The sequence below is a fragment of the Meleagris gallopavo genome, chromosome Z (assembly GCF_905368555.1).
Source record: "Meleagris gallopavo chromosome Z, MGAL_WU_HG_1.1, whole genome shotgun sequence".
Classification (NCBI taxonomy): domain Eukaryota; kingdom Metazoa; phylum Chordata; class Aves; order Galliformes; family Phasianidae; genus Meleagris; species Meleagris gallopavo.
In genome coordinates, this window is record NC_139435.1 from 8,799,577 (window position 1) to 8,811,974 (window position 12,398).

A 12,398-nucleotide genomic window follows, 5' to 3' on the forward strand; every position below is an offset into this window, starting at 1 on the left:
GCACTGCACTGAGCTGCTGGAGCTCAAGGGGTGTTTGGACACTGCAGTCACGCATTGGGTTTAGGTGGTCCTCTGTGAAGCCCTCAGTTGGATTTCGTGATCCTTATGGGGGCCTCACAACCCAAGATATTCCATGATTCTACGGTAACACACTGCAGGGAACACTCCAACCACTGCCCTTGCATCCCCAGTCCGCTTCTGCACCTGATGGAGGAGGTTCAGCATTTATCCTCTGTGCAGACCACTCTGATCCCTCAAATGGTATCTGCCGAATTCCAGAGCTGCCCCCCCCCGCATACTGACACCCACACCAGTTTCTAGCATGCTCCTCTACCCACCCCTGAGTGGCACCAGCAACAGCTTGAGCTACTGCATGCAACTGCTGTCACAAGGCCTCATGCAATTGCAGTTACAGGCAGCTCTTGGCTGCAGGCTCTTCTTGCAGATTGTCACAGGCTCAGTGCCTCTCAGGACAGTTTCACTTCATGTTGCACCCCTCCATGTTGGGACACAGCCCTGAGCACCAGGAAGATGCGCTGCAGCAATGATAATATTTATTACATGATCAGATTCAGATACAAAATAAGGGCCAAGGGAAGAAGAAGAATGTCTAGCTAGGGAAGACAGCGGAATAGGGCTCCCCACGGCATCACTGGCCCTGGACAAGTATCCCCTTTCTGGTGGGTGCTGTCCCATCAGTGTGTCCAGTGTCTGTTCAGCCCCACTAGCTGGAGGTCACCTGCTCTGCCTTAAGCATCTCTGTGCTGGGGGGCTGAGGGTCCCCATGGGCTGGAGGTAGCTCATCCCGAGTTTTCACAGCTTGTGTCTTGGTCAGCGTGGTGTAGATGCCCAATGCCTGCAGGAAATGAGAAAGTCATCAGGGAGGAGACGAGACACACTGGATGATACAGGAATAAAGATGGCCATTTGTCCCTAGAGAGGGCCCAGTGGAACAGCAGGAAGAGTACTTGCATCAAGGCTATGTCAGAACACAGGGTGTGCATAGAGCTGGGACAGATCAGGCCCCACAAGTAGACAGGGCCATAGCTTTTCTGAAAGGGCTCTGCTCAAGGCCTTTGTGTTGCCATGCCACATCATCATTTTAAGACAGCTATATGGAGAACTGCTAGCACACAGCAATGCCTTCAGGAACCAAGCCAAATCCCTCTCTACAATCAGTTCCATTCCAGCAGAGAGATGGTCAGGAAAGAAGCAAATTTACATATTGAACAGACAGAGAGAAGTCAGCACTTGCCTTGTATTTTCACCAGCTTGTTCTGCCCTCTCTTCTACAGCTGCAAACCAGCACAGGCCCATTTTGCAGCTAGGGACTACCACAACAGGGATTGTCTGGTTCTCACAAGATGCTGCAAAGCAGCTGCTCCCACCTTCTATTCCAGACCCACATGCTGGGACAATTTCCTCATCTCCACACCTTCTCTTACTCAACACAAACACCCATCCACCAAGTCAAACTGAGCTGTCATCTTTACTATCCCCCAACAAACAGGATCCCATTGCTGACACTGACCTGTGCTACCATGTGGGTGACATCACCAGTGTTGGTTGGCAGCAGGACCGTGTTGGAATCTTTGGCAAGCTTGGAGAAGGCGCTCACATACTGCTCAGCCACAGAGAGAGAGGCTGCTGCACTGCCGTGCTGGAGAGAGACAGATCAGGCTCATCAGGAAAGATGCCGAGTCATGTACCACCAAGAGCTCAACCCAGCCTGTGCTACATGGCAGCACATTACAGCAGCAAAACTTCTCACTTGCTGCACAAGATGCCAGTAGACATCAGGGAGGGATGGAGGGAGCACGCAGGAGGGAGGGAGCCATGTGCCACCCCCACTTAAGTTTCACCTCTCCCAATGCTAGCGCCAAAGCTCTGGCTTCCTCCAGGAGCCATGGCTTACCTGCTGTGCCAGAGCAGCTGCCAGAAGCTGAATGGCCTCAGCCTTGGCCTTAGCTCTGACCAACATGGCATTGGCTTCTCCTGCAATGAAGCACAGCAGAACGCACATCAGAACGCACATCAGAACTGAGACAAAGCGCTTGCAAGAACTACAGCAAGAAAATTTCATTCATGCAAAGCCCCCTTTTTGATAACAATAGCTCAGTGTTGTTCTACAACCTTCCTGCTTCCCCGGGCTGTGGAGGGGCTTCAAAGGCCCTAGCAGAGAAGAATGAGCAGCTGAGGAAGCCTGGCCCACAGCGATGCAGTCTGCTCTTAAGGACTATCACCCCTCAGTACAGAGCAGTGCAGATCCCCCCAGGCCCTAGTGTTCAAAACACATTCCAACCCAAGGCGCTACCAGCAGCTTTGTTGATTTGTTCGGCTTTCTCAGCTTCTGATGCCAAGATCTGGGCTTGCTTCTGCCCCTCAGCCACATTGATAGCAGATTCCCGCGTTCCCTCTGATTCCAGCACTGTTGCCCGCTTCCGTCGCTCTGCCTCTACCTGCAAACACAGGAGCTGAGGTTTAACCTGGCAGGCAGCTCCGCACCACGCTGCCATTCGCTCACTGCTCAGCTACCAGTGGGACAGGGGAGAAAATCAAAGAAAAAGAAAGAAATATGACTTATTTTTAAAGATAAAAACTATTTAGTAAGACAGTGAAGGGAGAGAGAAGTAACAGTAATGATAATTATATACACACATACAATTTTACAAAATGAGAGATTCACAAAGCAATTGCTCATCTCCCACTGACCGATGCCCAGGCAATCTCCAAGCTATCTCCCAGAAGTTTTTTCACCTATCATATGGTATCAAACATCCCTTTGACCAGTTTAGGTCAGCTATCCCATAATGTTTTCTCTCAGCTCTTTGTGCTCCCCTGCTGGGAAGGGCAGTATGAGAAGCTGATTAATAAATGCCCTTGGTTCTGTACAGTGTTGCTGAGCAACTAAATCGTTGGTGCGTTATCAACATTGCTTTTTTCTTCTAGAGCCAAATTGTAGCACCATACCAGGCACTGCAGAGGAAATGAACTGTGTCCTACATAAAAGCAGGACAACAGATCAGCAGCCCACCTGCCACAGATGCTCTGATGGAACCCCAACCACAGGGAGAGGACAGCAAAGACACATTCCTAACATTCCACTTGGACAAGCACAGCTTAGCAAAGAGTAAGAAGATGGCTACAAAACATTAAGAGATCCCCAGTGTGGGCTGGGTCTGCTTCTTGGGATTTTGAAGGGAGCTAGCAGAGCTTATGTGTAGCAGGCAGGGACCTCCACTGCAGGAATAAAGATCGGATTTATTCAATAGCTGTGCATTTGCAGCCAAAGTGCCAAAAGGCTTCCTTCCCTGTGGGAGGGCCCAGTGCTGTAAGCTCTGGAGAACAACAGTGCTGAATGGAAAGGAAGGCTTATGTCTCATTCCACACCGTTCACCCAGAGAGCCAAACCTGCATCTGCATAGATTCCTTCACACGTGGGGGCACGTGGATGTCCTTAATCTCGTAACGTAGGCACCGGATACCCCAGCAGTCTGAGGCTTGGTTGATGGCATCTACTATGTTGGCATTGAGGGACTCACGTTCCTGGAAGGTACAAACGAAACAGTAGAGAAAAAAGAACAGAATATGAAGACAAAGATCAGAAGGGACACAGACATCTCCCCTGTGGGCCAACATTAGCCAGAAAAGCCCTACTCCAGGAGTCAAAGGCAGGGATAGATGTTCCCACTGCCTCCTGAGGTGACCTTCTCCCAATGAGAGCAGTGACTAAAATCAAAATTGCTGATACAAGCATTGGTGTACAACTGGATGCAAAGATCTCTCCCAAGAATGCAAACAGTTCCTCATTCCACCAAAAAAAAAAAAAAAAAAGAAAAAAGAAAAAAAAAAAAGCAGCATGGGGGTTACAGCCCACTTGAACACGGTCAGCAAGACACTCATCTTTGGGCTAGAGCAAAATGTTGATGACTTGAGAGAAACAGAGCTACACCATCCAGGACAAGGCACAGGCCAAAAATAACTGAAGCAAGATACATCTCCAAGGACCCACAAACAGGCTGAGAGAAACAAAAGCCAGAAGCTCTCTAAGCAAAATGCATTTTGGTGTTAAATGTTATCAACCTGGATGCACAGAGCCCGCAGGATTTTGAGAAGCTGTCAGATACTGGCAGCTCCAATATCCACCTCCCCGACTCACCCGAAAGACTCTATCAAGGGAAAGTTTGCCAAGTTCAGATCTCATGGTGGTCTGGGCCAATTGGGTCACGGCATACTCGGGATCCTCCACCCCATAGCTTGCCTGGAGAACAAAAGCAAAAAATACAAAGTCTGTAGTAATGCTGAAAGGGACCTCAAGAGAGGCAGAGTGGGTAAACCTAGCGCTAGGATTAAAGACCTGCTGCAGACATGCTTGCTGAGCTCCTCTTCCCAGAGAGCAGCTCCAGGGAAGGGGCACTTTGCCCACCCATCTGCATAACACAGAGAGCTTTATAAAGGATGGAGCACATGTCTCAGGGTAAGGAGAGCCGGGAGAGGTCAGTAAATTGTGCATGAGGGGCTGCCATGGTGACCAACACGCTGAGGCTCCACAGAGCCCACTGGGCACAGCCAGGGCTGCAGGCTGCTCATGCCTTCGGGTTGAAGCTGAGCCTCAGCATAGCAGGGATGGTACCTTGTAGGGATCCATGACACGCAGATAGAGCACTCCATCAATCTGCAGGGTGACATTATCTGCCGGGAGAGAACGACACATTCTGTTTATCAAAGCAAATGCATGGCACCTCCTCTGAGAGAATGAGCAGAACTGGGAAGGGTGGTCCCTTCCCTGCTTTAGCATGGCAGGTGTTGGCCCTTGGAGGCACTGAAATTGCTTTTGATAAATTCTTCACAATACCAGGCAGTGTTGTTAGGAATGTTAATAATCATAGGAAGAAGTTAACCCATCTGACAGGTGGCATAGCCTCTTTCTACAGAACACCCATTCTTGGGGAGGGGCCTTCATCCAGGAGATGCTCTCCCTATGGAGGCCAGTCCTTAAATGAGCCCAGGGAAGGGTCCACTTCTTATGGTCATGTGGAAAGCAAAGGTGAACTGCTCGCACCTGTGCTTCCTGGGCCAACCCTTCACCAGGTGCTCAATCAGTTCAGGTCATGACACAGCAGTTTCCTCACATCTGGATTAGCAGAAATACAGATCCTTGTGCAAAAAGGGCTCCTACATCCTCTACACAGTGCTTTATTTTGACAAAAGAAATCTCAGGCCTTGAGATCAAGATGTTACATGCTATAGTTATGCTAGCAGATAAGTTTAAGTGAGAAATAAACAGGATACTTAACACTAGAATTTTAACAAATGCATCCACCAACCTGACCTGAAATCTTTGTGTGACACTTACAAAAACATGGGAAGATCTTCCTAGTTGAAAACAGAAAAACATATAAATTCTGAAAAACTGATCCCTTTCCGTGATGAACAGAGCAAGGTAGAAGTGGAGCAGTCCAGAGGGACTGACAGGGTTCTCCTGCTCACACTGCCATGGGTATGGGCAAGCCTGGGTCCCCAGGACCGAGTGCAGGAGCCTGTGACATTTCTGCTCATCCCACACTGCTCCTCACTCACCCCACACGCAAGGGAAAGGACATGAGACAGAAGCCTTTCTTACCTAGGGTGACAGCTGACTGCTCTGGGACATTGATGACAATTTCTTTGAGACTCTGCACATAACGTATCCGATCCAGCAGAGGGATGAGGAAATTCAGACCCTGCGACGAAGGTGGGATTGGACAGCTGAGCCCTGAAGCCAGGCAAGGGTTTTCCCACCCAGACAGCTCCGAATAGAGGGAAGTACAAACGAACCCCAAGCACAACGTGCTCCCATTGCTGCCGATAAGTTTACTTCACACACGAGGGAGCTTAAATTACCTAATGCCATTAACACCCCTCTACAGGAAATTCGTCTACGGGCAGCTAAAAGGATCGCGGTCGGTAGGAACAAGCACAGGCACTCGGACCATCCCCTCAATCCGCGCACAACACACGTGCTCGCTACCGCTCTAGGAACCTGCGGAATCCAAGAGGGGAGAAAAGCGGCTCCTTACAGGCTCGAGGATGCGGTGGAACTTGCCCATCCTCTCTACCACCCAAGCCTCCTGCTGCGGCACGAACAGCACGCCGATATTGACGGGTAGCCCGGAGTTCAGCCGCTGCGGGGCCGGAGCCAGCCACGCCGGGCGCTTCAGCACTGGTGCGCGCTGCGGAAAGGGAAAGGCACGGAATGGGGCCAGCGCTCCGCGCGCCGCTCATCCCCCGCCGGGCTGCCGCCTCCATCCGCCCGCGCGGCGAGAGGACCGGGCTGCGACCCGGGGCTCGCGCCGGCTGCGGACGCCGCCCCGCTCCCCTCGGACCCCAACCCGCTGCGCGACGCTCCGAATCCCGAACCCGGCGGTCCCCGCACCCGCAACAGCCCAGGCCCGGCCCGCCGCGCCGCCTGCGCCAGCATCGCGCCGCTCCCCGCCGGCCGCCCCGGAACGCTCTCCGCGCCGCACCGCCCCTTCCGGGAGTACCGCCCGTTTCCTCCTCCCGGCCCGGCCCTGTCGCCTCGCCCCATAGTTCCGCGGTGCCCGAGGTAGAAGGTCCGGCTGGGTTTCCAAACGTTTATTAAATAGAAACCAACACAGAAGTACCGCTACTGCGCTCCGGGCGGGGCCCCAATACGGCGTGCCGCGGGGCGAACTCCCGGCCCTGGGGTGCCGCAGGGAGAGGCCAGCAGGGTGCTGGGGCGAAGGGCAGGGGCCGCTCCTCACCTGGCCGTAAGGGACGGCCAGGCCCTGGGGGGGGGGTTCTACCCGGCCCCTGAAGGGACAGAGCCCCCGCTCCGTGTCACTCCGGCCAGTGGCTGGCGCCCTGCGCGGAGCCGCGCCCCGATACGCACAGTGAAGTTTCAGCCACGTGGAGTTGGTGCCCCCTCTCGGCCAACCCTCCAGGCTCGTCCTTCACCCCTGCCCTCATCCCCATCACCCTGGCTGCCCCCTGCCAGGAACCGTATCTCCAACACGTCCGCACCCCTATGACAATAAATACTAATAAATACAAACTTCTGAACTTTCTGCTCCCAACCCAGGGCCGGGTGCAGGTTGGGAGAAGTCCTCCCCCTCAGCTCCAGCCACCCCTCCCAGCTTGCAAAAGTCCTGGGCGCAGCCCCGGGGTACTCCCCAGCCCCTGCCCCTCCTCATAAATCCCCTTTGGTGATGCCAGCTCTGCCCCAGGGCACAGCTGTGACATCAGTGCTGCTCAGGAGGATGGGTGCGTAGGGCTGGGGACACTTCAAGGCGTCTGCGCTTGGTCTCTCCTTTACTCAGTGATCCCCAAAGCACTGGGCTGGGCACTGCTCGGTGGCCCTGAGCAAGGGACAAGGTCAGGGCCAGGGTGAGTAGCGAGGGTTTCTTGGCATCTCCGTGAAGGATTTCAGTTCATATGGGATCCCCGAGTCGACCTCGATCGACTTGCGTGAGAAAAGCAGCCGGATGTTGTCGTGAAGGTAGATCTTTCCAGACTTGGAGCTGTGAAATCTGAGAGAAAGATGAAGGAACTTTAGGTGTGCACACAAGGGCCAGGACAGCCTAACTGATGGCAAGGAACACAGCTCCCTCCCCTCCTGTGGCCCCTGGTCAAGGCAGCCACATTCTGGTTGCCTTCAGAGGGATAGAACCCACTGCCCTTGGGCAGAATAGCAGCTTCCACCTTCTTGCAGCCAATCGGTGCAAACAGAGGCTGGTCCCTGCTCCTCCTCACAGGTGCAAGGTCAGGCTGCTGTGTTCCTAGACCACCGTCTATAGATTTGGAGAAGGAAACATAGGGAAAAGGGGTCTGGGAGGCCAGGGTGCTCATGAGCAGGTCCCCATCCCACCCAGTATCCCTACCTCAGGTGCATCAGGTAGCAGAGGACCCTGCGGGGTGGGCTGGTGCCTGGTGGCTCGCTGCAGGACATGGTGGCCCCTTTCTCTTTCCCCACAGGCACCAGGAAGATGCGGTGGCGTAGGAAGGTCATGTGATTGGCAGGCATGTCCTGGAAGTCGTACGTCACCAAGAACATCTTCACCACAGTCTTGTTGGGGTTAAATAAGGTCTGTGGGTAGAGAATGGGTGGGTAGTGGTCAGACAAGGTAGATAAGGCTGGTGCATCTGGCCCCATATCAGTCCCAGGGGATTCTGCATGAGACTCAATTCTTGCCCAGCCCATAATATCCAGCAAGCATTGCTCAGAGACCCAGCCAACACAAGTAAGTCCTCTCCACCCACCTCTACTCTTGTGCTTCCATTCCATCTTCACCGTATATATACAGTCTCCTGCTGAGGATCCTACCAGCTTTGACCTTCCCCAAATCTCCCATCCCTGTGTCTCACTGCCAGCACTCTGGCGGGTCCCATGCTTCCTCCACTGTGCTTTTTTGTGGGCATGCAAACTCTCGATAGAAATTGAGAAATTGGATGCCCCATTTTTGGAAGCATTCAAGGCCAGGCTGGATGAAGTTTTGGGCAGCCTACTCTGGTGGGAGATGCCCTGTCCACAGCAGTGGTTTGGAATTAGATGATCCCTTCCCACAGAAGACATTCTATGACTCTGTAATAATGCAGTATATCCACTTCAAGAAGCCACAGGAGCCCACCCACCACTCACCACTTGGATGGTTCCAGCTTTAGGAACACTGTAACCCTTCTTTCCCAAGGCCTCCAAGTCAATCACTCCCTGGGGCAAAAGAAACAGCATGTGTGAGAAGGAGAAACGTATCGTCCAGATGGGACCTGGCACAGTGCCGAGATCCCATTTCTTCTTTGCTTTGCAGGTTAAATGGTAGTGTCCTCAGATGCCTAGTTGCTTGAGCCATGCTTTCCAGAGAAGAGCAGCCCCAGAGAACATGCAGCATCTGGACACAGCCCCCAGTCACCTCCCCCACAGTCCCAGCCCATCCGTGTACCAGGAAAGGCGAGGGCATGCTGTGCTCGGAGATGTCGAAGTAGGTGACGTCCACGGGCAGGGTGACATGCTGTGGGCAGTAGGAGCCACTGGCACCGATCTCTGCGGTGAAACCCTCGATGCGCCCCGATGGTGCAAAGCGCCCTTTTAGGATGGACTCCTGAGAAAGGAGGAAAGTATTATGGACCTTCCAGCACTGTGTAAGGTAAACAATCTGCACTGCAAGCATGTGTCTGCGGATCCTTGTGTGTCTCCAGGCTCTCTGGAGGCCCTGGCTGCACTGTCAGACAGAACCCACAGGTGGGCTTAAATTACCCTTCTGACACAGAGGACATGCTAGCAGAGCTGTCCTCTTGGTGTATATCTGCTGGCCAACATAGCCAACACACGCTGAGACCTTGGGACAAGCCACCCTGCCCATGCCAACTGCTGTAGAAAGCAGCTGGCTCCCATCAGGCTCAGCTTCCCCCAGGCTGGTGCCAGCCCAGCCCAAACTTTCAGGACCCACCTCCCTCCCCAGCAGGCCATCACGACGTGGTCACCATTACCTCAAAATTGCCCAGCAGAGCATGGCTGACAGTGGTGGTGGCCCAGGATGATGCAGAGGAACGGGTCCCTCTCCGGAGGCTGCTCCGAAGATGTCGCCTTGAGAGAGAGGAGAATATCAGCATGGGACTGAAGAGCAGAGACCTGGGTCACACATGTTCCTCAGAGTCCAGATCCCTCCCCAGTGGCAACAGGGGCACATCCCTCTCTCCTGCCTCTTTCCTCAGCAGAGGTTGAACTCATTTTCCTAACCCTGGAAGTAATCTCCCTCCACCTCACAGCCAGGGCTCTTGTGGGTCTTGCAAGTCAACCCAACCTGGCCACCCCACTGGGATGTAGGGTGCTGGGACCACTGTACTCGAGACCCTGCAGAGAGACCTCACTGCTGCGACACTCACGATTTGAGGCGCAGCCCACTCTTCAGCCTCCTCCCGACCGTAGTGCAATCTGCAGAGCTCTGGAAAGGACATGAAACCAGGAATTGTATTAGGGCAGCAGCTGGGGAATGTGCACCCCAGGAGATGCTACCACCCACTGCCGTGTCCCACAGTGGTCCCAGCAGATGAGACAAGTCCCTCTGGGGTAACAGGCTGAGCAGCACAAGACAGCTGGGGCTAAAAGGCTGCCCACATCTAGAGCTGGCTACAAGGGCAGGTCCTCACCCTCCCAAACTGGGCCTGTTGAGGAAAGCAATGGTGGTGCCTAAGCCAAGGGTGCAGCACACAGTCTCCCACCCTGAAAATCAGGTCCTAAGGAATGGTAACACATACGACAAAGTTCCCTGGCCAGTCTGGGAGAAGTCCCATCCCCATGCAATCTGTGCAAAGTCTGGGCACAGAGTCGTGCTGCCCACAGCCAGGCTCCTACAGCTGCAGGGCAGGGGCCTAAAGCCATACTACTGTCTCCTTTTAAAGGCACCCCCTTTTCAGGGGTTTTCCTTTCTGGAAGCCACACAAAGGGCAGCACAACACAAAGGGATGATGGAACTGGCTGGCATGACTGAGAAGGCATGACAAGGGAAGCTACTGGAGAGCCTCACTCTGCAAAGGCACTGCTGGGGCAACCAAGCTGGGGACAGTCACCAAAAAGGGCAGGGATAGAGCTGTGTCACATGCACGGTGCATCCCAGCTCTAAGAAGCAACCAGCCAAGGGTGCTTCTGCTTCTGCAGAGACAAGTGACAGCCTATACACTGCCTGTCCCAGGGCCAGCCACCAGCCACTGCCCTTCTCATGCCTGTGTTGTGCCACTGGGACAATACGTAATGCCATGCCACTGTGGGCTACATGCCCAAAAAGAACAGCCCAGGACACTTCCTGCCTCTTCCTGCCCCTGCAGTGACACTCACCTTGGCTGTGGGAAGCAGGTGATTCCAGAAAGGGGCTCCCTTGGCATCGGTGCTGCGGCAGGCTGTGGGCACTGGGTGGCAAGGCAGGGCTCTCTTCTTCTTCACTAGCTGGGATAGGCTCTCATCTTCGGAGCAGGAGTCAGACATAATCTCACCAGCTGGCAGCAACTTCCTTTTGGCTGGGCAGCTGCCGCTGCTGCTGCTGCTGCTGCTGCTGCTGCTGTTCCCACAAGGTGTCTTTTCCTGGGAGCTCAGGTTGCTAGGCTCAGGGCTGAGTAACATCTGTGGGGCTAGAGGCTCCTTGCACCCATTAGCCACCACCGGCCATTCCTCTGCTTCGCCAGCCCCGCAGCTGTGAGCGGGGCTACTGCCTGGCTTCTCTCCCCTCCCACCACAGTCCACCTGGGGTTTTTGTGCAATATTGTGCAAATCAAGGTCAGGTAGGTTATGGTCACTCATTCGCTCCCCATTCTCCCAGCAGTCTGCAAGCTGATTCCCCGGTGGAACCGGGCAACTATCTCTTGTGTGCAAAGTACTGCAAGCAATGTGCTGTGGCCAGAAGGAGGAGGTATCTTGCGGCTTGTCCTCTCTATTGGCCTTAGGACTGGGACTGCTCACACACCGATGCTCCACCACCTGGAGCCCACTGTGGGAGAAGTGCTGGGCAGAGCCGCACAGAGAGAGCTCGTCCACCAGCAGACCATCCTCAAAGGTATCATCGTCCTCCAGGGCAGCCTGCCCCAAGCCCCCATCACGCTTGCTGTCCACCCCACCACCCCAGTGAGTTCGTTTGGGATCCCGCAACCCCTCTGGAGTTCGCTGCTCAGGGTAGCCCCTCTTGAGAGTCGGATGACTGCCTGCTCGTTGCTCCGTGCTCTCGGAGGAGCTGGAGAGATGGGAGAAGATGGAAACCTGGTAAACCTTCTGGCGCTTGATCTCTGTCTCGTTGTAGCCCATGAGGATGCCGTGGTGGGCACAGTGTTGTGAGGAAGGCTCCAAGGCTGCCTCTCCACTGGGTCGGGACAGGCTGGAGTCAGTGCTGCGCTCCGGGGGCAGGGACGTCTCTGTGTGGATGTGCCGCATGGAGCCTTACTTGGCTGGACTCCACGTGGAGTTGGAGTCAGGACAGCCCATGCAGCAGCAGGAAGGGGACAGTAAAGTGCCACAGGTGATGCTGAGAGGGCAGGAGCTAGACCTCTTGCTCAGGATGTCCAGGTGAGCCCCCCAGTATGGGGCTCTAGAAAGAGAAAGGAGTGAGGTTAGGCAAGATCATGGTCCTTGTCCAGCTTTCCAGTCCTGCTGGGAGGTAGGCAGCTCTCCCCCGGGGATGGAAGGAGGAATCAGCACAGTGTAGCTTCTCCAAAGAACCTTGAGGCATCACTCACCTGCAGGATTAGCGCTGACACAAAGAGGATTCCGCAGCAGGACTGGAGGCTATTGTGGACAAGTTTCTACAAGTAAGGAGAAGAGGGACTGCCCTCTGCTGGGGACCTGACATTCTCCTACTGCTCTGGAGTGCAGGAGTAAGGCAGGTCAGACCAGTCCCAGGGGCTCAAGACTGTGACCACCC

At 54.3% G+C, this 12,398-nt stretch overlaps 2 protein-coding genes across 7 annotated transcripts in view; both read right to left on the minus strand.

Moving 5' to 3' along the window:
• Window positions 1-532: 532 nt before the first annotated feature.
• On the minus strand, window positions 533-6,553 carry STOML2 (stomatin like 2). Of its 2 annotated transcripts, none has more exons than XM_085213889.1 (10): window positions 6,416-6,553; window positions 6,060-6,212; window positions 5,624-5,723; window positions 4,634-4,692; window positions 4,160-4,261; window positions 3,412-3,546; window positions 2,315-2,459; window positions 1,916-1,995; window positions 1,532-1,660; window positions 533-856 (listed from the first exon to the last, which is right to left on the minus strand). In XM_085213889.1, the coding sequence occupies exons 1-10, from the start codon at window positions 6,458-6,460 to the stop codon at window positions 725-727; spliced, it is 1,080 nt and encodes a 359-aa protein (XP_085070015.1). In that variant the 5' UTR covers window positions 6,461-6,553; the 3' UTR covers window positions 533-724. The 2 variants fall into 2 exon arrangements, with proteins under 2 accessions (XP_085070015.1, XP_085070014.1); XM_085213888.1 differs by having other exon boundaries at window positions 2,303-2,459.
• Window positions 6,554-6,600: 47 nt separating this feature from the next.
• Window positions 6,601-12,398, minus strand: part of ATOSB (atos homolog B) — a 33,786-nt gene continuing 27,988 nt past the window's right edge. For 4 of the 5 annotated variants that reach the window (XM_085213883.1, XM_085213884.1, XM_085213887.1 and 1 more), the window contains 7 exons: window positions 10,829-12,065; window positions 9,880-9,938; window positions 9,484-9,580; window positions 8,937-9,095; window positions 8,639-8,707; window positions 7,881-8,086; window positions 6,601-7,529 (listed from right to left, as the gene is read on the minus strand). In XM_085213883.1, coding sequence (XP_085070009.1) covers window positions 7,376-7,529; window positions 7,881-8,086; window positions 8,639-8,707; window positions 8,937-9,095; window positions 9,484-9,580; window positions 9,880-9,938; window positions 10,829-11,911 — 1,827 coding nt within the window. In that variant the 5' untranslated portion in view covers window positions 11,912-12,065 and the 3' untranslated portion in view covers window positions 6,601-7,375. Of the gene's footprint in view, window positions 7,530-7,880; window positions 8,087-8,638; window positions 8,708-8,936; window positions 9,096-9,483; window positions 9,581-9,879; window positions 9,939-10,828; window positions 12,066-12,213; window positions 12,280-12,398 lie in introns of those variants that run through there. The other variant, XM_085213885.1, reaches the window with a different exon arrangement.

What these genes read in the sequence shown, in the direction of transcription:
- STOML2 (XM_085213888.1), bottom strand. Translation starts at nt 6,460, where the DNA reads ATGCTGGCGCAGGCGGCGCGGCGGGCCGGGCCTGGGCTGTTGCGG. An exon ending in CCGGGCCTGGGCTGTTGCGG is followed by an intron (nt 6,213 to 6,415) that starts GTGCGGGGACCG and finishes CCCTTTCCGCAG; the next exon opens with CGCGCACCAGTGCTGAAGCG. An exon ending in TCCACCGCATCCTCGAGCCT is followed by an intron (nt 5,724 to 6,059) that starts GTAAGGAGCCGC and finishes CCTTCGTCGCAG; the next exon opens with GGTCTGAATTTCCTCATCCC.